Raw genomic sequence first — 24786 nt, forward strand, 5'->3', positions numbered from 1 at the left:
CAATAAATGCTGATTTTCAAAGAATCGAAGGAGCGGGGTGCAACTGAACAGGGACGTTCTACTATCAGATATGGTTGGGGTGTCCACACCCCCTGTGGGTACCTGAATACAACTGACTGGCTGAAAATCAGCTGTTGACAAGACCTGTTTTTCTAATCACACTGAAAGCCCTGATGAAGGGGGTGTTTTTGGACTCCCGAAATGTGTTGGCTACTCTTTGAATTGTCCCCCTGACTTTAATTGGAATAAAGCTATATCTGGACCTTTTAGGAGTGTTTTTGGCTCTTTAGTTCACATTTTTGGATATAAAAACTGGAAGTGGAGATTCTTTCATCCATCGTTTACTGTAGATTAGGGGATATAGTGTGGAGGGAGGGAACAAGAGAAAATGAATATGTTTATGACTTTCTTAAAGTAATTGTAAAGGATCAACTTTTTTTTAAAAATAACAAATCGTACTTACCTGCTGTGCACAGAGCAGCCTTGAGCCTCCTCTTTCCAGGTCTTCTCTTGGCTCCTCCATAGCAAGCCGCTTGCTTTGGGGACACTTGTGCGTGCTTATTCCCTAGCTGTCTTCATTTGTCCATAGACACAGAGCGTGGCTTGGCCCTGCCCCTATCACTGGTTGTGACTGACAGCAGCAGGAGCCAATGGCTGTCTCTGAGCCAATGAGATTGGAGCGAACCTCTGCTTTCATGCACATTGCTGGATCGAGATCGGGCTCAGGTAAGTATTAGCGGGGGCTGAGGGGAGCTGCATGCAGAAGTTTTTTTTTATCTTAATGCAGCAAATACATTAAGGTAAAAAAAACTTCAGCCATTTTAAGGAAATAGAAGAGAAGATCGGGAGAAAAAAATAAATATTTGTGTAGGAAGGTTAAAGATTAAGGGATTGGGGGGGGGGGGGGGGAATCTTCCTATTAGATTGTAAGCTCTTCTGAGCAGAGCCCTCTTAATCCTCTTGTATTATAACTGTATTGTCTCCTTTTTATATCGTAGAGCGCTGCGTAAACTGTTGGCGCTATATAAATCCTGTATAATAATAATAAGTGTGGAAGTCAGGAGGGAAACAATCACACGTACTTGGGAAAGCCTTTATTATGCACATAGCAGTGTACAATGTATTTTTTATTTTCGTGTGTCATAGATAAATGTTGTCAGATATGTGCCTTATATAATTACAGGTTTAAAAGTACAAAAATATGATTCCAAACAGAGCTACATATAGGCAGCTGAATGACCGTCTGCAGTCAGAAGTTTCCGATCCGTAACAAAAATATTGTCCATTCCACATGTATACATCCTGCAGACCTCTCTATCTACCAGCAGGGGGCAGAGTTCATCTGTGCAGTCAGTTGTTTTGTCAGTAATCAGGAGCAATGTTGCAGAGAGGTAACATCAACAGTGGCGTCGCTTGTGTCAGGCACAGTCCTGCCCCCCCTTGTGGCCGGTTTTAAGAACACTTGATAAGAAATTTGCGTCCACTGTTAAATCAGAAGTTCTGTTAAAATAATTAAGTTTGCTGTAAGCCAGCTACATCCTTCATAGGTTTGCATAACACGCCATTGCCATCTTCACAGCAGGATCAGTCCATAGGTCAGAATTCAGAACATTGCATGCAAGGCCACAAGCTACATATTCATGTGTGGCCCCACAGGAATAAAAGGCCTAATACAAGACACGCCTGTGATTCCGTAATAAACAGGATAACGTGAAGGTAGGTAGACACTGTCCTTGGTTCACTTTTCTTCTGGAAGCGTCAATTAGGCCTGATTCACACCTATGGCAGTTTTTGTGCTTTTTGCATTTTGCAGATTTGCACTACAGAACGTGTTCCATAGGAAACCATGTTAAATGGACTGCAGTGCAAATCTGCAAAATGCAAGAAGCACTAAAAATGCACAGGTGTGAATCCAGCCTTTGAAAGCAAATCTGTGCTTTTGCACCAACAGGTTTTATTTAATGTAACGCATACCATCTGCTTTCTCTGTTCCTCCCCCACTCATCAGCAGAAAGTACTCAATACTTCCAGGTATGGAGGAGCATGTGACCTACTCCATGGAACAAGCTCAGCCAATCACCAGTGCCATCACATAGGAAGAGTCCACCGCCCTAGAAGAGCTACCAATTCTGTGACTTTTAGCTTTCACAGGGTGTCTGTTTTCTGCAGCTAAACATTGCAGCAGGGAAGTAAAGGGAAGGTGAGCATGTGCAGCGGGGGAGGGGGTTGCTTTGTTGGCATGGGCAAAGGGCAGGTTTACCTAAAATCTGTTTCTTGCCCATGCCAATTCAGTTCTCTGTACATCTTTGATGTTTGAGTGTTACCATGGTAGCGGGGGCTCCGGGAAGTTGGGTTGTTGGAGACTTAGGCTGGATTCACACCTAGGCATTTTTAGTGCTTTTTACAGAGTTGCACTACAGTCTATTTACCATGGTTTCCTATGGAACACATTCTGTAGTGCAAATGTGCAAAAAGCACTAAAAATGCATAGGTGTGAATCCAGCCTTAGGTTTGACACACAATAGTTTGTTATCTCAGTGTGAGATCAAACTCTCCCACAACCTAACCCCTCCTTATTGTTGCCCCAGTAGTGTGTATGTATGGTATTTTTTATATATATATATATATATATATATATATATGTGTGTGTGTGTGTGTGTGTGTGTATAAATAAGAAGAGCTTAAAGCGGAGTTCCACCCAAAAATGTAACTTCCGCTTTTCGGATTCCTCCCCCCCTCTGCTGTCACATTTGGCACCTTTCAGGAGGGAGCAGATACCTGTCTAATCCAGGTATTTGTGTCCACTTCCAGCCATAGATCACTGCAGGCTCTGCGGTGATCTGCGCCATGTCCCCCTCCCCCTGTCTTCAGGGAGACAGAAGATAGCAGGGACCAGTGAGGACGTGCAGCGCGACTTGAGCATGCGTAGTAGGGAACCAGGCTGTACTTCTCCTGGGACCTGTATTCAGCTTGCTTAAGCAGAGCAGACAGTGGCGACTGATAGACAACAGCTCTCTGCTCAGGGAGCTCTGAGAACCGAGCGATCGGCTGTGTTTGATCGCTCGCTTCTCAGTCTTACTTAGAGCCAGCCGGGGGGACAGATGCAGCACTGGACCAATGCGGGATCCACCTACGTAAGTACGATTCTAAAAAAAAAAATCCCATACTTCTTTTTTAATGTTCAGGGAGGCTTAACCATGACTGAAATCCTAGGTCAGTGATGGTGAACCTTGGCACTCCAGATGTTTTGGAACTACATTTCCCATGATGCTCAACTACACTGCAGAGTGCATGAGCATCATGGGAAATGTAATTCCAAAACATTAGGGGTGCCAAGGTTCACCATCACCGTCCTAGGTACTCCTTCCCACTATGGTCTCTTCTGAGTAACCTCCACCACTTCAATTTACAAAAGTCTCTCTCTTTCTCTCTCTTTCTCCTTCTCTCTCTCTTTCTCCTTCTCTCTCTCTCTAGTCTAATAAGGCTGCTGCCACCAAGATAATTTCTGTATGGCTCCAGCGCAGGCAAATGGTTACAGTGGCGGGTTCTGGCAGCCATTTTGGGGAAGTCTGCATATAAGTAAGATGTAGTGTTTATCCCTACGTTTACATTGGTGACACTAAGGAGAAAAAAAGCTTTGTGTCACAAAAAATGAGGAGGGTAGTGGTTGGTAGCTTTTCTTCTTCACTTTTAGGCCCTAATCATACTGTCTAATGGTAAATCCGATTCAGCTTGTATAAAATAAAATACTCAGGGAAAGTAGCTACTTTACCTTCCCCTTTCACAGCAGATCATTTGCTACAAAAAAAAATCATGTTTCACCGCTGGATCATTATTAGTTCCTATTCCAGTATACGTTGCCAGACCCCAATTCATTTCCAATCCCAGCATATACAGCTAGATCCCAGTTCCTTTTCCAATCCATGCATACACGGCCAGACCTCAATTCCTTTCCAATCCCAGCATACACAGCTAGACCTTCATTTCTAACCCAGAATAAGATGCCAGACCTCACTTCATTCACATCTGGAAAGGCAGATGTTTCCACTGAAGGCAGCACTGGATGGCGGCAGCAGAGGGCATCACTGCTGAGCTTACAGATGGTTCAGATTCTCAGCATCTGCAAACGGTTTGGCAGAGGGCCCCTTTCTTGGTCTTTCTCTGCACTACAAACAGATCCACCCTGCAGGAAACCAATAGATTGTGATCCTGGTCACCCGACCTGTTCCAAGTAACACTTCACCTTCCACAAAAACCTCCCCAAGTACCAAAACATGCACTTCACCACAGCTGTAACACAAAGAGCACTTTCATTCTTTCGAAGCATTTCTAGTTTATGTCGAACGACATCCTATATGCAATTGACATTCTGATCCTTGGGGTTAATTATAAGGCATTGCTTTACTGAAATGAACTTGCAAAAAAAAAATAAGAAGACATGCACAGCTCAATTGTCGCGGGTTATTTGCGCTCTGTCACAATATGGCAGAGGGATCCAGTGGCAGCGGTGGGGGGTGTAAGACAGTTCAGGTCAGGAATTATCATCAGAAAACATTGAACTTTCTGGCTTATTTGATAATGAATTGCAAAGAGCAATGATGACGCGTAACCCTAAAGCAACCAGAATTCTATTTACTGCAGCCAGCTCATTGAAAGATGACTTCTGATTGGCTGCCGGGGGGGGGGGGGGGGGGATGATGTACATTGCTTTTGGCCCCACACAATAAGCCCGGTTGTGTCTTCTTCCAATTCCCTGCCTCTTGTTTCTTATGCCCTGTACACATGGTCGGGAATTCCGACGGAAAAGGTCCGATCGGATTATGTTGTCGGAAAATCCGTTCGTGTGTGGGCTCTATCTGACTTTTTCCGTCGGAAATTCCGACGGAAAAAGTTTGAGAGCTGGATCTAAAATTTTCCCGCAACAAAATCCGATTGTCTGTCGGAATTCTCTACATACGAAGTGCCACACATGCTCAGATTAAATTACGAGACCAAAGCTATTGGCTACTAGCCTCTCCGTAGTCCCCTCGTACGCAACGAGCGTCACCTCGTTCCCGAATGATCGTATTTTCCGACAACTTTGTCCGACCGTGTGTATGCAACACAAGTTTCTGACGGATTTTGTGGTCGGAATGTCCAGCCGTGTGTACAGGGCATAATTTACCTGTCTTTACTCATCACAGGGGGATAAAGTTTGACCTAAAAATGCAGCAAGACCCAGCAGTGGGCATCTGTATGTCTGTGTTTGCTGCGCTGAATGAGGTCCGCTAGATGACTTTTACATCGAGACATACCACATAACTCTTTTCACGGTTTGTGATTTTGCTGACCTACGTTTGACATGCGTTCTACATCAAGTACAGGTTAACAATGTGAGCCCTTACTGTGTTGTCTATATGGGCTATAAACTGGCCTGGCACATGTACAAGGATTGAACACAGTAGACCAACTCCGCTCGAGCTGGAACAGCCTTTCGGCCCGTTTCACACGGGTTTCCACTTGTACAAGAGCAGTGTGAACAGCAAGCTTTGACAAATCATTTGCAACACAGATCCTTATGGAAGTGTTGATTGCCACTGTAAGCAAGCTGTGAGCAGGCTTTCAACTGGCTTCAAGAAGTGCTAAAGCCTGCTAGGAGCTTGTTTAAAGTGGCAATCAGCACTCCTATTAGGGTCTGTGTTAAACATTTACAAACTAGTTGAATGGTACTTTGAGGCTGTGGTCACATATGTGCGGCCGCGGTTCCCAGCATGCATGGGGTCCGGTGTGTCCCTGTTCGAATCAGGACTGAATTTTTGCCTGAATTCGCACCTGAACTGGACCCATCGCACACAGGACCCTTTTGGAATGTGGACCGCGGCTCCCCTGGACCTATGTGAACCGGCACACTGGCATTGCGAGCCGGGCACACTCGCCGGTCATGCGAATTGGATGTAGTGGAAATCTGCATCCAATTCGCACATATGTGAACCCAGCCTACTAGCTTCAACAAAGCTTACTAGAAGTGCTGCCAATGCTTCGTCATAGCTTGCTGTTCACACTGCATTTATACAAGCTGAAGCCCGTGTGAAACAGCCCTTGGATCGAAATTCGGCCCATCCTTGCTGAACAGGACAGTTTTAGATCCATCTATTACGAGCAGCTTCACCTTATCCAAAATTATTTTGGTTTGTGTGGGATAGAGTAGGTAATTGTTAAAACGCCTGTTTGTTTCTGCCCCGTTGGGGAAATTTCCCTTTACTTTCTATCCCAGAAATACAAAAATGTGTGGAAGTCTCTTTTAAAGTGTCACCTCAACTGATGATCCCCTTGGTAGATTTCCCCTAATTTCTGTTCTGGTAACAGTAGCCTCTGGAACAAATGGAGTGGGATCAGTAGGGATACAGTCTAATCTTTTCCTTGCAATTCCCTGAACAGCAGCACTGAATAAGGATTTTCTATAGCTGAATTTTTGGCTATAGATGCACTTTAAAGCTAAGCAAAGATATTGTCCAAATAAAAGAGCCACGTGTATTTCTACTTGAGTCTTGGCATGCTGTGTGTATTTCCTCCAGACCCAGTGTTAAACTGTTCCTCTGTAATAAAGACCTCTCACTGCTGCTCTCATTCCTTGTGCTGGGTGACTGGTCTTGTCTCCGCCCCTTCCTGTCGTTTTCTACAGGCAGCCTGTAAGTGGGTGGGGCTGCCAGGTCCCTTCCATAGATCTGATCTTTGCACAGGGATGGTTTCACTACAAATTTTTACAAAGTAATAACTGGGGTTGCAAAGATGTTGGGGGCACACAAAACATATTTATATTCTTTGTGGTTATTGAGGAATATCTTTAAAAATAAATTGTATGTGCCCAGAGTTTAGCTTTATTATATAAGTGTGGGTACAGATGCAAAGTTTGGCAGGGGCTCCTGTTCTGGACTGCATAGACTAGAGCTTCTATCCAATTGCTGGCAAAGGGAATGAAAGCTCCTTTAAAAACTACTTTCCCATTGAAATTTGCAGACGTTGTAAAGTAGTATAATGACCACCAGGGAGCAGCATTAACTTATTGAAAATTCAATCACGCAACTAACTTTTCTTTCTGTTTTGGTGATTATATATTAAAAAAAAAAAGTTATTTTCTTTGGCCAGCATCTACCAAATCTCCCTGAAGTGATTAAAACAACATTCCTGAATCATGCTCAGTCCTTTATCTTTCGTAAGCGGAGCTTAAAAAAAAAATGTATAGGACAACATAATCTCCTAATCTAGTTTCATCATTTTCTAACCTGAGTTTCATGAGATGTGCTAATATGTCTGGAGACAAAACAACGTGATATAATTAGAGGGCATTGAATGGTTTTCGGTCCTGGCAGCGTCCATCCCTGCTGAATTCACATGACCCCCCATCGTAAAACATTTACCCCCCACTTCTGGGGGGTTAGAGTGTAGGTTCTGAGTGCAGAGAAAGCTCTATACAGTTTGGAGTAAATGGCCGTATAATATTAGGCTATATTTGACTATACACAAGCGGTACTGGGTGGGAACCTGGCCAATGGGGTAGAAAGGAATGATTTTCATGGATTCGCCCACTATCCTAAAATTAGGAATAATCCTCCTATTTTAGGGGTATGTGATAAAATGAAACCTGTGAATACCTTCTGTTTTAAGTTCAAAGAAGGGGAGCAAAGGGGGAGGCGGGATATTTGGGACTTTACATGAAGCCCCCCCTCCCCCTTTGCTCCCCTTATTTGAACTTAATAGGGATGGAAACATATGACCTCACCAGGCCATGGTTTCATTTAAAGTCTCCTGGGATGGAAATATATGCCCTTACCAGGCCATGGCTTGTTAAAGTCCCAACCAATCTCCACTACTTGTTATATCTTCTGTTCTAAGAAGACTTTGCTGTGCTATGCATTAGTTCAGTGGAGGGATTGTTGATTACTTTAGTCCCTCCTCACCATAACTTTCTGGACCATTCTTTCTCATTTGGTTCTTTTCCTGAAATCTATTGTGCATGGCTAACTGTCCTGCTAATTAAAGCACCATAAATGTCACCATCCTCTATGCCTGAATGACCCTGAAACAGAGTCTGCAATGTACTAAAATTTTTTTGCCTATTTGCACATGATATTATTGCATTTTTGCACAGTATTGTGTTCAACACATATCCTCATAGCAGCCTCAGGATTGGTAGCCTCGTATTTCCTTCTAAAGGCCCGTACACACGGTCGGACTTTTTGACAACAAACATGCAAATTAGCTGTTTTGGAGCAACATCCGACTGTGTGTACGCTCCATCGGACAAACTTTTTCTGTTTTCATCGGACTTTTGTTGGCTCTGCGAACGGACAAACTTTTTGACAACAGAAGTCCGATGGAGCAAAGTCCGACCGTGTGTATGCAAAAGCATCGGACTTTTGTACAAGGTACAAACACGCATGCTCAGAACCATTGCAAACGATCAGACTACAATACAGAAGTTGACCAAAGGTGGCGCTGGAGTCATTGAACGTCCTCTTTTGAAGTGGCGTCCGTACGTTGTGACGTCACCACGTTCGTGTTTGTTGTCAAAAAGTCCGACCGTGTGTATGCAATACAAACTTGTGGACAACACACTTTGTACAAAAGTCCACGGAAAAGTTTGTACAAGTCCGACCGTGTGTATGGGGCTTTAGATTGTGTAATAGGAAGTTGACCATAGCTCACCATTATATATATAATCAATGTACTCACTGCTGCTTCCCTATACGCACAGGTGTTTAGCATTGAATCACTAGAGCCTGCAATACCAAGAAACCTAATATGGAGCCCAAGGGCTTGTATAGATGAGCAAATGCATTGAGCTTTACATGCACTTAGCTTGCATTTGAGATCAGTTTGATATGAACATATGCCACCAGCACACCATGGATCCATAACTAAATAGTCCAAAAGCTTATTAAAGCAATCAAATCACAACTGCAAGAACAAAGTTGCAAGACCTCTTCACCAGGACCTCACATATCTGAAAAAGAGGTCCCGTGTGGCCTTGAAATCTTGGTACCCCACATGCCTGATGAGGAGATCCTGCATGGCCTGAAACAGTGATATCTCACATGCCTGAAGAAAAGATCTCTCTTGGCCTCAAAACTTTGACACCTTACATGCCAGATGAAGAGGCCTTGCATGGCCTTGAAACATTACACTTGCACTCATTGTAATGTGATAAACATTTGGACTATACGATTATGGATTCATGATGTCCTGGTAACCATTAATCTTTCCTGTGCTGATTCTAGTCAACCAGTTGGTACAGCACCCTCTTACTCCAGGTTGTGCCCAGCAATGAATGTGATGGGAGAGGTTCAAGTGGAGTTCCTTCACTGACATCCTTCTATGCTTCTCTTGCATTCCCATTTAATTGTATGGGGCGGAAGTGGCACTGATGTGAAAAAATGTAAAAGGTTTTACTGGACCTTCTGATTTTTTTTCTTTTGCTTTAGTAAATGTTTCAAAGAATGCTAAGGAACAGCAATTCGAACTACTGAAAGTGGTCACTTAGACACTATGGGCAACTGCATGTCCATGTGATTATCACTTCATCTTAAAAGATGGAAAAACCTAACATATGTGCAGCAAGAGTTGAAGGCAACTGTGGCTGTCCAGCTGTAGTCGCACTTAAAGTCCCAGCATGCCTTGCCAGATGCTTGCCATTCCACAAGTGCTGGAAAGCCCCAGGCCGCATTCTTGTAGACTACAGGGTCTCTCACAGCTTCCCTATCCAACCGCTGGCGTTTGGTTCTTTAATTCTCGCCAGCTATCATTTCGCAAACTCTTGCCTTTCAATCCCTCCTGCTCTCACGGCACATTCTCCCTGCCTGTGATTGCATCTATTGTGAAACATCTTACAATGCAAGAAGAAGCCAGCTATTCTTCTTGCTCAAGGACAGAATGCTGAGTGGCTTGATTCTTCTTTTCTCGAACTTTTTCCCTTTAACTGAAACCATCTGTCTGTCAAGTTGGGTAGAGCAAGCCAGCGGTTTCGGGCTGCAGAGAGGAATGCGTGACCCCACGGGATTGTTTGACGTGTGATCCTTAGCCTATTCCACATGAGGCCCAAGTCCCTTCCCCCCATTCTCCTGGAAGGAGAAGAAGTAGGAGGCTTCAGTAAACAGTACTAACTGTAAAATGCTGTCAACAGCAACTTCATTTTCCGAATTATCACCCCAATCCCTGGCTAGAGAGTCTGTCTGTTTCCTTTTAGCAAATGAAGTTGGCACCACAAGTGTTAACAGCACGAGGGACATGTTCATATTGGCCTGCAGGCCATAAAAACACAACTGTGCGAATAGATTGTGCAATGCCTCTATGAAAATACCGCTAGTCTTCGTATTTTACCTTTGTCTATGGATTGTAAAGCATATTTAAACCCAAAAGCAAATCTGTGATACACTGCATATTACTAGTCCATAGATGTGGTGGCGGCATTGGTTTGCTTTCTTTCAGCTGGTGATCCTTCTAGTAACACACCTTATCTTCTAGGGAAGAAGCTCACTCTTATCAATGTGCTCCTTGTCAACACATTTGCATGCAACACACCTGATTTGTGCCCAGTCCTGCCTCTCCCACCTCAATCTGAGTGCTGCTGTTAAGGGGATTGGTGTCATGTCGTGTTAATCCAAGAACTATGCAGCTACCATCCAATGGGAATTTAATCAGCCACAACTCAAGGAATACCTAGAAACCTCTGATAGAACCCTGGTTGAGAATGTCTTATGTAGAGCACCTGCCTACCTGATTGGATGTAAATTGAACGGAATGTTTTGGTGGATCCCTACAGTTACTGGGATCACACAGAGAATGGGCCGAGTGTAATATGTGTGACAGGCTGAACACTAACTACCTGTGGTCCTACTGCAACCACTTCTGTCCTAAATCTAATGCCAACTCACCCAGCCTTTGTCTAACCCTCCCTTTCTCCAAGCCCATCCTAACACTAACTCCTAGAATGTTCATGAGGACCTGTCTATGTGGGGAGAGGGAGGGTAGTTAAAGAAGAAAGTGGGGTTACTAAATCACTGGATAAATTTTTCTACATTTACTTGTATATCAGGTTTGGCTAAATACCTCTACCACATAAGAGGTATGTTCTCTTGAGGCGATATAAGGACCATAGTCAAAAATGTGTCATTTAAAAAGAACGGAATCAGTCTACTAAGGGTCTATAATTTTGTGCCTTAGGTCAATTTCTATGGTTGCTGGTAACCCATTGTCCATATTTTCAACATTGAGGAGAAGCAGAGGAGGTAGTCTTTGGTGGGACAAGGTCCTCTAACACCCAAGGTGAAAGGGCCAAAGTTTCCCCCCATGAGCTTTGAACAGCATAATAGGGTGCTGGTTCTGCCCTTTTTGCGCCCGCCTCTAAGGCGGCCATTCCTTTTGCCTACCTATCAGCCTGGCCGGGTCCCAGTTTTCCAACCCCAATGCTGCAGTTTAAAATGTACACCCCAAAACAGACCCCTGCTAAATCTGCATTCACCAGATCATCCAAAATTATTCACACAAACCGATCAACCGCCACAGCAATCTCCTACTAGCACTGTAAAGACTTCTGCAATACAGAATAACAGGGAAGAGGCTGCAGTCCCTTGCAGGTGCACTCTGAAAGCAATCCTGGATCTGGCTGCATCAACTGAAAATAATTGAAAATTGGGTAGACCAAGTGGACTTTTAGAATTTACCACCATTGTAAGGCTTTCCTGGATAAGCACTGGCAATGGTCTTATTGGCTGCCCTATATCACAGGTGCTTCACTAACAGTGGTCATAGCCTGTGGAAACAAGACTCTCCAATCCTTGGAGGAACCACGGGAAAGGATGAGGAAGGAGTTTTATAAACACATGAGGAAGAATACAATGCAGCTGCAGAGACCTTGCTGGCCTTGTTTCCCACAATGCACCACTCTCACTGAGCTGCTGCAGCCCTCTGCTTTCTGCTATCGTTCGTTTTCTTTGCTGGCTTCTAGTAATAGTTCCAGTCTTAGTTTAGGCTCTTCAGTAGAGGCCAGGCAAAGTCCATGAGGCAGCCTGACAATAATGCCCATGAGGTGCTGCTGGAGGAGTATAGTTCGCACCAAAGGATTCTGGGAACCGGCAAAAGAATCGACTCCCTCCTGCAAAGCTGGTGGAGATGACATACACCTGGTGCCTCTGGCACTGAAGAGACAAAAAAAGTCAGCGTTAAATGCCTTGAAATGCCGCGTAACTTAAAAGGGTTAAACAAGTAATTTGGTGACATCCTCTCATTAGTCGGTTTTAATCCTCCCCACGCCTGTTAATCCGCAGTGGTTTAGGTTTTGTTTTTTTGTTTTTTAAGGTGGCGGGTGAGGGGTTTAAGTCCAGTGAACGCTCTCATCCCGGCTGTTGGTGAAAAGGGAGGAATCAGAAGTTGCTGAAGATTTCGTGTTTCTTGCTCCAGTCCATCTGGGGGGCCCGCCTGTTGGCTCGCTTGGCCCGTGCCTTCTCCTTTGCCTCTGCCGCTGTGGGGCTCAGACGCAGACCGCTCTCTTCGAAGGGATCTATTTTGGTCACGTCACCTGCCTGTTCACAAAGGTGGAAAGAAAAATCATTTTTTTTTTGGACATATTCAACAATGTTTACAGCAGGTAACAATTCACATTAAACAAAGAATACAATTTTCTTGCACCAGCCTTGTCTGCAGTTTGACATTTATTTTGAGTGCTACATGGTTGGATAGATGTTAAATTTGCTATACCATAAAGGGTCAGTCCACCCCAAACTGAAATTATAATGCTTGATAAATGCTGTGACCATGCGTAGCTTGGGGCACCGCTCTAGGCCTACATCCAAAAAGTCCATTGCCTCCTACCTTCAGGAGCAGGTGGTAGAGAGAGCTCATCCCGGCTCTATACAACTCCTAGAAAGAAAAAGTCAAACAACTGCACAGCAGCACAGCCAGAGTGCAAGATAGTAAACACCTCCATGGCTAAGCCCTGTGGGTAGGGCGAAACGTGTCGTGGCATGACCTGGATGGAACTGGGCTAAAGCCATATTTACTATCTCGTACTCGGACTGTGCTGGTTTGCAGCGGTTTGAGCTTTTCTTTCTAGGACTTGATAGATGATGTTATAGTACACTTGTATGACAGTCTGAACAAAACCCAAATCCACTCACAAAAGCCTCATAAAGTAAATAGAAAAACCTCCTTTCTCCCCCGATTGAGCCAAATCCTTCTTCATTTGTGTCTCACACGCTCCCCCTCCCAGACACTGCAGATCACAGCGAGAGGGTTTCAGAAACAGAGGCAGTGCTGTTATAGAAACAGTGGCCAAGTGATGATTGACAAGCTACATGCTTGTGAAAAGCAATGACAATGCTGTTAGCCATGTCCCCTGTCCTATTTCTTCAATTAAACTGTAATGTGGTGCAGCCCACCTGAGAGTGGCAACTCTTTTCCAAATTCAGGATCAGTGCAGCATTGTTGCCACACCATCACACGAAGCTAAGCTGCATTGGGTGGACCTTTACTTGCAGGATTAACAAGTATTTGTGGGACAAGTATTTGCAGGACTAAGAGAAAGCTGTAAGCCCCATTGGGGAGATTTCCTCTCAATTCTTGTTCCTGTGCTGTCACCAGGGCAGGAAGTGAAGAGAATTCTACAAATGCAGCAATAACAAGAAAAACTGACAAAGTCTCTAGCCCTTCCCTGATCTAAACCCAAAATAAAATTTTGCCTGGCGTTCCTCCTAAAGTGGCAATTTACTAAATATAGGAGACTGTGCACCTTGCAAGTGCAGTTGCACTCATTTTCCCCAGAGCTTAATCAATGTGGTGAAGAATACCCAATCAGGTGAAAATTAAAAAAAAAAAAAAAAACAGAAGTTTTGCTTGCACTTGATTGGATGATGGAGATCAGCAGTACTTTACCACTATTCACTAAGCTCTGGGGAAAATGAATGCTACTGCACTAGCAAAGTCTATTTGCCTTTAATAAATTTAACTCAATGTCTGCACAACTGCAAACTCTAAAAAGTGTAGTCACCTTCTGCAGTGACCTAATAAAGCGCCGAATAGTGAAAGGGGACATGTATTATTTTGTAACTCCTTTGGCGGGTAAAATCTTTATTATAGATTTGCTTCTACACTGTACTTGACTGTTTATTTGGAGGTGACTTACCTGCGAGTCTTTGTCAGGACTTTGAAGATCACTGTGAGATGAGGAAGTCGAGGATCCACCATTAAGCTGTAGAACAGAGAGGTGCACTGTAACAGTCTGCAGACTTATTCCATAAGGCATAGAGCAATGCACAACAGTGTAGTAACCAACAGCAGTAAAACATTGTTTTTAGTTCTCTCCGTGGACTACAGAACATCTTATCCCTATCTCATGGAAAAGAAGAGATCGGAAATTGTTCTGTATCCTGTCCTGGGGTGACAATGCTTCTCCTCCATACATACAGTATGGTGACTGCATTTTGTTACTTACGGACAGGAAGTGTATTACTAGCAGGAGCACCATATGAAAATAATACAACCACAACATCTAAGCAGCCATTCTCAACCAGGGTTCCTCCAGAGGTTGCTAGAGCTGTAAGGGTGGCATTCTGACTACCAATGTAATAGCGACATTCTTACCACTGACCACCAAAGTAAGGGGGACATTCTTACCACTGACCACCAATGTAAGGGTGGCATGCTTACCACTGGCTACCATTGTAAGGGGGACATTGTTCCCACTGGTCACCACATCGTTCCCACTGGTCACCACTGTAAGGGGGACATTGTTCCCACTGGTCACCACATCGTTCCCACTGGTCACCACTGTAAGGGGGACATCGTTCCCAGTGGTCACCACTGTAAGGGGGACATCGTTTCCACTGGTCACCACTGTAAGGGGGACATCATTCCCACTGGTCACCACTGTAAGGGGGACATCGTTCTCACTGGTCACCACTGTAAGGGGGACAACGTTCCCCCTGGCCACCACTGTAAGGGATCGTTCCCACTGGCCACCACTGTAAGGGGGACATCGTTCTCACTGGTCACCACTGTAAGGGGGACATCGTTCCCCTTGGCCACCACTGTAAGGGGGTCATCGTTCCCACTGGTCACCACTGTAAGGGGAACATCGTTCTCACTGCTCACCACTGTAAGGGTGACATCATCGTTCCCACTGGCCACCACTGTAAGGGGGACATCGTTCCCATTGGCCACCACTGTAAGGGGGGCATCGTTCTCACTGGTCACCACTGTAAGGGGGACATCGTTCCCACTGGCCACCACTGTAAGGGGGAAATCGTTCCCACTGGCCACCACTGTAAGGGGGGCATCGTTCTCACTGGTCACCACTGTAAGGGTGACATCGTTCCCAATGGCCACTACTTTAAAGCAGTAGTTAACTAATTTTTTTAACTTGTACCTACAGGCAAGCCTATAATAAGGCTTACCTGTAGGTACAGTAAATGTCTCCTAAATTTGAGGTGTTTAGGAGATATTCAAACTGGATTCAGCCAGTGACATCACCAGCGCTTGCACTCTGAAGGTCTGGCATACTGTGCCGGAGCTCCCACGTGCATGCCTGTGAATCAGGCTTTAGGCTGGATTCACACCGATTCACACCGATTTGCACTACAGAACGTGTTCCATAGGAAACCATGATAAATGGACTGCAGTGCAAATCTGCAGAATGCAAAAAGCACAAAAAATGCATAGGTGTGAATCAGACCTAAGGGCAATATTGTTCCCCACTGGCCACCATTGTAAGGAGGACATTCTTGCCACTAATTCTTGAAAAATTGGTTTTAGCATGGGCTCCCCAAAAAAAAAAAATTTCAAGCTTTCCTTCGAGGTAAAAAAGGTTAGGAATGGCTGATCTAAGGACCGATACGCTACAATATATAATAACTTTGTTCTTGGGTCTACCTTTCCTTTGAACCCATTATTGCTCCATGTCTCAGTGGTGTCATTAGCTCACCCAAAGGAATGGCTGTTGCAGCTTTGTTTGGGTGACAGGTACACTTAGAGAAGCTGAATTCCTGCACAGACGTAGGTCGAAAATGTCTGATATGCAAACTTTATCAACAAGTGATAAGGTTTGTAGTCATTATTTAAGAAAATGTGTCTACACCGTGTAACAAGAATAGATATTTCATTGCAGGATCCAGGAATCATGCGATATGTTTATGGCAATAAAATGCGCTAAAAAATTAATTTCTTCCTCCATAAGGGTACAATTAACACCACCCTGCAGGAGAACGGCTACAAACTGAGGACGCGGTGGTACAGAACTCCGGATTTATTACATAGGATCTCACCCACCATTCCAGAGCATTGTTGGCGTTGTGGTCAGGAGTGTGGTACCCTGCTCCACATCTGGTGGTTTTGCCCCGCTATCCAGCCATTCTGGAAAAAAATTCACGATGTTACGTCAATGACCTCAGAGCTTTCGCTAGAATTTGGCCCTGCCCAGTATCTGCTCCATCTTACAGACATCCCCAAAAAGTGCTACAAGTCCTCAGTAGCTATTCATATGATTAACGCAGCCAGACTATGTATCCCTAGGCATTGGCGAACCACCTCCATCCCGACTCTTTCGGAATGGACGAATCGTATCAATCAGACAGCAGCTATGGAAGAAATCATACATACAGCGTTAGATAAAATGTCCTCCTACGCAGTGACTTGGCACCCTTGGTTGTCGTTCAAATACTCTCAGGCTTATAAAACCCTCAGAGAGGGCTCACTCTCATGAACTGGAAAGTTGGTGTGGATTAAACCTGCCCCTCTAGGAATCTAATGGCCTTGGGAGGGGGTAGCTGGAGTGGAAACACCCCCCTCTCCCGATGTCCGGAGCTCCAACCATTATTATCGTCGGGTTCGGCGGGGTGCGGGGAGTGCAGAGTTGAGAGAAAACCTACCCCCTCACCTCCCCCCACCCTAATCCCCCCCCTCCTCATTTATTGGTCTGTATCCCCCTCCCCCCCTTTTTTTTTTTTGTGTGTGTGTGTGTGTGTGTTGTGTTGTGTGTGTGTTGTCCTTGGTTTGCGCAACTATTGACACTTTAATTAAGCAGGGGCCTTTGACATAGGTCCAGCTCCCAGTATGGGGCTCTTTATTAGCCCACCTTATGAGCAACAAGTTTGTGTTTTCTTTTGTTGACCAGTCTTCTTACATCACTGTTAATGACCTTTTGTACACTGTTTTTCTTTTTGGAATACAACTGCATGTGCATTACTTGTATGTCTGCATATCTTTTGAATAAAAATTGTTCATGGAAAAAAAAAAAAAATGTGCTGTGTGATGTGAAACCAAGTGAGCACCAGAAAGAGGGTAAAGGGGAGTCTGTACATAATAACTGTGGCCAGAGAAAATCAGTCGTGAAGGCCACTGCAACAACTCAGAACCTTAAAGTGGACATTTCCGTAACCTTACAAGTCTGCATGAACCTGACATGTCACCATATACAGCAACAATGTTATTTGTAGAAAAATATCATTAAAAGGCCATCTTTCAGCTCCAAACAGCTGATTTACCCCAGAGACTGAGAATAGTATGTTGCAGGTAGTAGGAAGCATTTCCTTAGTCTCCTGACTAAGACTGCAATATTGTAACTTTGTAGCAAGTCACAAGGTGACATTTGTCTACACAAACAACTGCACAGGCTCCAGGAATCTGTGATTGTGTCAGCTCTGAGCCAGCATTTCATTCCAGGAAGCAGATGACAGCCCTGAATGATGCCTGAACAAAGATGGCTCAGTCTTTCTGGAGAGAAAAGCAGATGGTGACATTGTCTGTGGAGAGCTGTAATCTCTATGAGAGGTAATAAATACCTGGAAGTATTATTTTTACATTCTACATAGCATGCAGCCACTTGGCATTAAAAAACAATTATATCTTATGCCGCGTACACACGATCGGAATTTCAGCCAGCAAAAGACTGATGAGAGCTTTTCATCGGAAAATGCGACCGTGTGTATGCTCCATCAGTATTTAGCTGGGCAAATTCCCGTCAGCAAAAATTTGAGAGCATGTTCTCAATTTTCCAGACGGAAAAACTTTCTATTGGAAATTCTAATCGTGTGTATGCAATTCCAACGTGCAAAAACTCATGCATGCTCCAATTCGGCTACGAAATGGAAGCTATTGGCTATTGAACTTCCTTTTTCTAGTCCCATCGTACATGTTGTCACTGCGTTCTTTGACGGTCAGAATCTGGTGTGACCGTGTGTAGGCAAGACAGCTTGAGCGGAATTCCGTCAGGAAAACCATCAGACCTTTTTCCGACCATAATTCCGATCGTGTGTAAGGGGCATATGGCTCCATTCATACTAATGCGTTTTTCGATGTATTTTGCAGAAATGCAGGGACATTTTTTAACATGTGCTCCTATGAAACATATTCACATCAATGCATTTTTGGGCCTCTTTTTTGGAAAGGGTCAGGGATTTTTTTTCCCGCAAAATGCAGCGTTTTGCATTTAACAGACTTCAATGGACCTGCATCTAAGTACCGTGTTTTTACAGCGTTTTTGATGCAATTTGAGATTTGTGTGTTTTTTTTTTAGCTATACATTCACTATATATAACTGGTTACTAAGGAGGGGGCCGGGAAGCTGGCTGCCACATCCTTAACAACCCATGAGTCATCAGCTGTCAGTGGACTTCCCCGCTGAATATAAAAAAAAGAATTGCTGGCAAAAAAAAAAAAAATTGTGAAAAATAATGGCCATACCAGACCCTTATATGAGCATGCAGCCCGGCAGGTCAGGAAAGGGAGGGGACGAGCAGGCAAACCCCCCCCCCCCTCCTGAACCATTCCAGGCCACATGCTCTCAACATGAGGGAGTGGGTGCTTTGGGGCAGGGAGGCTCTGCACCCCAAAGCACCCTAACTCAATGTTGATGGGGACAAGGGCCTCTTCCGGACAACCCTTGCCCAGTGGTTGTCGGAGTCTGCGGACAGGGGGCTTATTGGAATCTGGAAGCCCACATTAAAGGGGGGCCCCTAGATCCTGCCCCCCATGTGAATGAGTATGGGGTACATTGTACACCTACCCGTTCACCACAAAAAAGTAGTGTAGTGTGAAAAAATACAGTAGACTGTTTTTGACAAGTCTTTTATTAACAATATGTTCTTCTTCCCTGCTTCTTCCCCTAGCCTTCCTCCATCTTCCCCCACATCTTCCTCCTCCAGGCTTCTCCTTCTCCTGCTTCTTTTTTCACTCTTCTTCTTTATCCTGTCTTCTTTGTCTGGTGTTCTTCTTCCTCTACCGCCACTCCCGCCCATGACCCTCTTCCGATGCTGCGTCCCACTGATCTGTCTGCGTCGATGTCAAGCATTTCTTAAATAAAATTGGGGCGTGGCTATCGGATGACGTCATTCGAAGGCCCCGTCCCCTTGTGACATCACAGACCCATCATCACCCGGGCAGTGACCCAAAAGGGATGGGGCATGTTGAGGGTATGTGGCCCGCAGGGCAGGACTTAGGGTGGTGGGGGCCCCTGGGCTTGATCCACTTTCGGGCCCTACCTTGTGTACATTACCACATTTATCGGTGTATAACACGCACTCCAAGTTTGGGAGGGAATTTTAAGGAAATAAACTTTTAGGAGGGAAGTTTAAGGAAAAAACTTACATATAAATGCCCATCAATGCAGCCTTATCAGTGTTCATCCGCAGCCTTACCCATCCATCTGCAGTCTTGTCATTGCTGTCTTGAAGTTAAAAAATGGCACCGCCGAGTCCTCTGTATCTCGGTGGCTCTTGGGTCCTCTTGCAGTCCCGAGCGAAGCCGAGAGTAGCCGAGTACACTCGGCTCGGCTAACAGTCATGCCCAGCCCCTGTGTTATGTCCATCATAGGACGGGACTGGGCAGGACTGGGCATGACTGTGAGCGGAGCTGAGCCAAGTACACTCGGCTATGTATCTCGGCAGGGCCCGTGGGGCCCCCTATTGGGTGGGGCCCATGGGCTTGAGCCCAGTCAAGCCCAATGGTAAGTCCAGCCCTGGTGGCCCGGTATGGTTAAGGGGGGCCCACGCCTTTTTTTTTTTTTTTTTTACAAAAGGCCTGGGGGGGGACACCATGCTGTTTTTATGCACTTTTTTTTTACATTCAGCAGGGAAGCTCCCTGAGGCTGGATTCACACCTATGCAGTTTTAGTGCTTTTTGCATTTTTCAGATTTGCACTACAGAACTTGTTCCATAGGAAACCATGTTAAATGCACTGTAGTGCAAAATGCACTAAAACTGCATAGGTGGGAATCCAGCGTGACAGCTCATGACTCATCGGTTGTTAAGGTTGCGGTGGCAAGCACAGCAAGAAACGCTCAAAAGCAACATGCATAGATGCGAATCCAGCCTAACCCTAGGTCCACTTTAATTTTCGAAGGTTGTTGCTTGGGACAAGAGAATCCCTTCCTTCCAGCCTTGCCTGATATGTTGTCTATAGACGTAAAACAAATGCACCTGGAATATGCAAACTGCAACCTGCATAGGTGTGAGCCAGACCTTTTATAGGCAGGTTGCAATTTGCATATTCCAGGAACATTTTGAATTTTTATTAAGTACACATTTTTTTTGACCCATTGAAGTCTATGGAACCAAAAACCAGAAAAAAAGTCCCTGGCCCTTTCCATAAAATGCACAGATGTGAACTAAATCCACAGGAAACCATGTTAAATTGACTATAGTGTGTTTCTACAAAACTGAAAACGCACTAAAAAAAAACGCATAGGTGTGAACCAGGCCTAAAATCATATTCAGACCTGTGCTGGAAATTACAATGCAAATTAGAATGCAAATTTAGATGCTAGAAGTCCTCCAGCCAGGAAAAGATTTGCTGCAGCTTCTAATGCACAGTGTGAGAAGCTCACAGTATGCAGCTAAATCACTTTCCGCACGGAAGAGGAGCCTCTACAACTGTGCAAAACTGAAGGGAAGGCTGGAGTTCAGTCATAAAATTTAAATCCAAAACTAAATGTACTGTAGTAACAGACTAGGGAACAGCCATCAGACCTTGATGAATCCACGGCAGGTTACTTTGGCTTTCCATGTGTGACATTTCCAATACATCTCGCCAAATTCAGTAAGATCAGCAGGGCGAGGTGAGTCTTTAGTCTCCTACTCTAAGTGCAGGTTATGAAGCGGCCTTCTGTCCCTCCTTGTAGGGCTGTGTGTAGGATCTGAAGAGGCCTTATTGTAAGTGAATAAAGTAAAAACAAGGTGCCAAAACAAAGGCAAAGGGTCCAACTGGGGTCTGTTTTGCGGTTTCAGCAATTCGATTTATATCTAAAGGCCTGCAGCCATCATTAGGTGTGTCAACCAAGAATTCTGCTGGATCTAGGAGCGTGCCGCCAAAACCTCTAACATTCTGGCACCGCCGTGTTAGTAACAATTCTGACAATATTTACAGCAGATGATCAGCTGTTCCACGTACAGGAATGTGAGATATTTCAGGGAGCTCTGCATTGGGCTTAATCAGTGAAAGAATTCAGTTTACTTTATTTGCCTTTAAACACTTCAGCCCCAGAAGGATTTACCCCCTTCCTGACCAGAGAACTTTTTGCGATTCGCCACTGCGCCGCTTTAACTGATAATTGCATAGTCGTGCGTCGTGGCACCCAAACAAAATTGACGTTCTTTTTCCACCCATAAATAGAGCTTTCATTTGGTGGTATTTGATCACCTCTGCGGTTTTTATTTGTTGCGCTATAAACAAAAAAAGAGTGACAATTTTGAAATTTGAAAAATAGCAATATTTTTTACTTTTTGCTATAATAAATATCCCCCAAAAATATATATAAAAAACATATTTTTCCCTCAGTTTAGGCCAATATGTATTCTTCTACATATTTTTGGTAATAAAAAAAAAAAAACTTAACCCCTACACTGCCAACTAGTGTTTAACCCCTTCACTGCCAGTGTCATTTACACAGGAATCACTGCATTTGTATAGCACTGATTGCTGTATAAATGACAATGGTCCCAAAAATGTGTCACAAATGTCCGATGTGTCCGCCATAATGTCGCAGTCATGATAAAAAATAAAAATAATAAATAAATAAATAAAAATCGCTGATCGCCGCCATTACTAGAAAAAAAAATGCCATAAAACTATCCCCTTTTTTGTAAACGCTATAACTTTTGTGCAAACCAATCAATATTATTATTATTGCAATTTTTTTTTACCAAAAATATGTAGAAGAATACGTATCGGCCTAAACTGAGGAAAAAAAAAATGTTTTTTATATATTTTTGGGGGATATTTATTATAGCAAAATGTAAACAAAAAAAAAAATGTGTTTTTGTCAAAATTGACACTTTTTTGTTTATAGCGCAAAAAATAAAAACCACAGGGGTGATCAAATACCACCAAAAGAAAGCTCTATTTGTGGGCAAAAAAGGACGTAAATTTTGACTGGGAACCACGTCGCACGACCGTGCAATTGTCAGTTAAAGCGATGCAGTGCCGAATCGCAAAAAGTGCTCAGGTCTTTGGCCAGCAAAATGGTCCGAGGCTTAAGTGGTTAATGTGCTTCTTCTTGTGCCACTCCTTTGTTGCCTTAGCCATGTGTTTTGGGTCATTGTCATGCAGCAATACCCATCCACGAACCATTTTTACTGCCCTGGCTGAGGGAAGGAGCTTCTCACCCAAGATTTGATGGTACATGGCGCAGTCCATCGTCCCTTTGATGCGGTGAAGTTCTCCTGTCCCCTTAGCAGAAAAACACCCCCAAAGCATAAGGTTTCCACCTCCATGTTTGATGTTGAGGATGGTGTTCTTGGGATCATAGGCAGCATTCCCCCTCCTCCAAACATGGCGAGTTAATTTGATGCCAAAGAGCTTGATTTTGGTCTCATCTGACCACAACACTTTCATCCATTTCTCCTCTGAATCCTTCAGATCTTCATTAGCAAACTTTAGATGAGCCTGTACATGTACTTTCTTAAGCAGGAGGACCTTGCGAGCGCTGCAGGATTTCAGTCCTTCATTGTGTAGTGTGTTACCAATTGTTTTCTTGGTGACTATGGTCCCAGCTGCCTTGAGATCATTGATAAGATTCTCATATGTAATTCTGGGCTGATTCCTCACCGTTCTCATGATCGTTGAAACGTCACCAGGTGAGAACTTGTATGGAGCCCCAGACCAATGGAGATTGACAGTTATTTTGTGTTTCTTCCATTTTCAAATAATCGCACCAACTGTTGTCACCCTCTCACCAAGCTGCTTGGCGATGGTCTTGTAGCCCATTCCAGTCTTGTGTAGGTCTACAATCTTGTCCCCGACATCCTTGCACAGCTCTGTGGTCTTGGCCATGGTGGAGAGATTGGAATCTGATTGATTGCTTCTGTGGACAGGTGACTTTTATACAGGCAACAAGCTGAGATTAGGAGCACTCCCTTTGAGGGTGTGCTCCTAATCTCAGCTCGTTACCTGTATAGAAGCCACCTTAAAGCCAGAAATCTTGCTGGTTGATATGGGGATCAAATACTTATTTCACTCATTAAAATGCAAATCAATTTATAACTTTTTTTGGGATATTTTTGTTGTTGTTCTGTCTCTCAGTCGTAAAATAAACCTACCATTAAAATTATAGACTGATCATTTCTCGGTCATTGGGCAAATGTACAAAATCAGCAGGGGATCAAATACTTTTTTTCTCCTCACTGTATAAGGGATGGTCTGATTGGATACAAATGAAATGGTCTAGTTTAGGTGTGTGTTTTGGTAAAAACATTGTACAAAAGAGATTGTACAAAGATTGTAACCTGTATGGTAAGTTTAAGATACAGTACAAGCATAGTCTATTTTAGTTGAACATATCATGCCGCGTACACACGACCGGACTTTCCGGCGGACTGGGTCCGACGGTCTTCCCGACAGACTTTCGGCGGAGATCCAATGGACATTCTGAACGAAACGGACTTGGCCACACACGACCGGACTAAGTCCGTTCGAAAGTCCCTTTGAACGTGATGACGTAAACTAAACTAGGAAGTTCAATAGCAAGTGGCCAATAGCTGCCCTTGTGTCGTATTTAGTTCGTCGGACTAGCACACAGATGAACGTTTTTCCCGATTTTTAGTCCGTCGGATAGATTTCAAACATGTTTTATTTCTAGGTCCGTCGGACTTTTGGGGGAAAAAAGTCAGCTGGAGCCCTCACATGATTGAATTGTCCAACGGATTCCGGTCTGCCAGAAAGTCAGATCGTGTGTACGCGGCATTAAAATATAAAAATTTGGAACCAATTTTTTTTCGAAAGACTCTTAATGTATTACACGGTGCACTAACCTGTGTCTTGGTCACTCCATTGGTCAGTGGCTGGGGAATGGAACCTGAAAATAAAAATATACAATTTGTAACAGATTGGAGGTATTATGTTAATAAATGCAAGGAAATGTTTTCTGACTACAACGTTTACAGACAATCCATACTAAGGAAATGTGGGGCCTACCATTACTGCCCTCTCCGTCTGATATATCAGTTCCCTGATGGTCATGCTGATCCAGTGGATTCAGTGCTAGAATAAGTATGGAGTTCTGACTATTCTGCCTTTTTTTGATCTGTGTGCTTGTTCCGGGTCCATGACTCAGAAAAGGGCCAGGCAATGAATTTTTAGAAGTTGCGCAGTGGCAGCCTTTGTCTCAGTACAGGTTTCTTTTTTGGGTAGGGCATTGTCACTAATTAACATACTTTTTAATTAGGAATGACATTTTCCCCTTCTTCCCCTGAGAACAGAGGTCAGAGAGGGGAGGGAGAAGCAGCACAGGAGTCAGTCAGTTGTGTTGTATTGCAAGTAGCATTATG

The 24786-nt window shown here is 44.1% G+C and overlaps 1 protein-coding gene across 1 annotated transcript in view; it reads right to left on the bottom strand.

The window, feature by feature from the left end:
- Positions 1–1079: 1079 nt before the first annotated feature.
- NHERF2 (NHERF family PDZ scaffold protein 2) overlaps positions 1080–24786 on the bottom strand; it is a 181679-nt gene continuing 157972 nt past the window's right edge. The window contains exons 5-7 of the mRNA XM_077449371.1: positions 24271–24314; positions 14156–14221; positions 1080–12557 (exon numbers count right to left, since the gene is read on the bottom strand). Coding sequence (XP_077305497.1) covers positions 12399–12557; positions 14156–14221; positions 24271–24314 — 269 coding nt within the window. The 3' untranslated portion in view covers positions 1080–12398. The remainder of the gene's footprint in view (positions 12558–14155; positions 14222–24270; positions 24315–24786) is intronic.

This window comes from Lithobates pipiens, unplaced genomic scaffold (assembly GCF_037356315.1).
Source record: "Lithobates pipiens isolate NorthernLeopardFrog02 unplaced genomic scaffold, aLitPip1_a1.2 Scaffold_22, whole genome shotgun sequence".
NCBI lineage: Eukaryota > Metazoa > Chordata > Amphibia > Anura > Ranidae > Lithobates > Lithobates pipiens.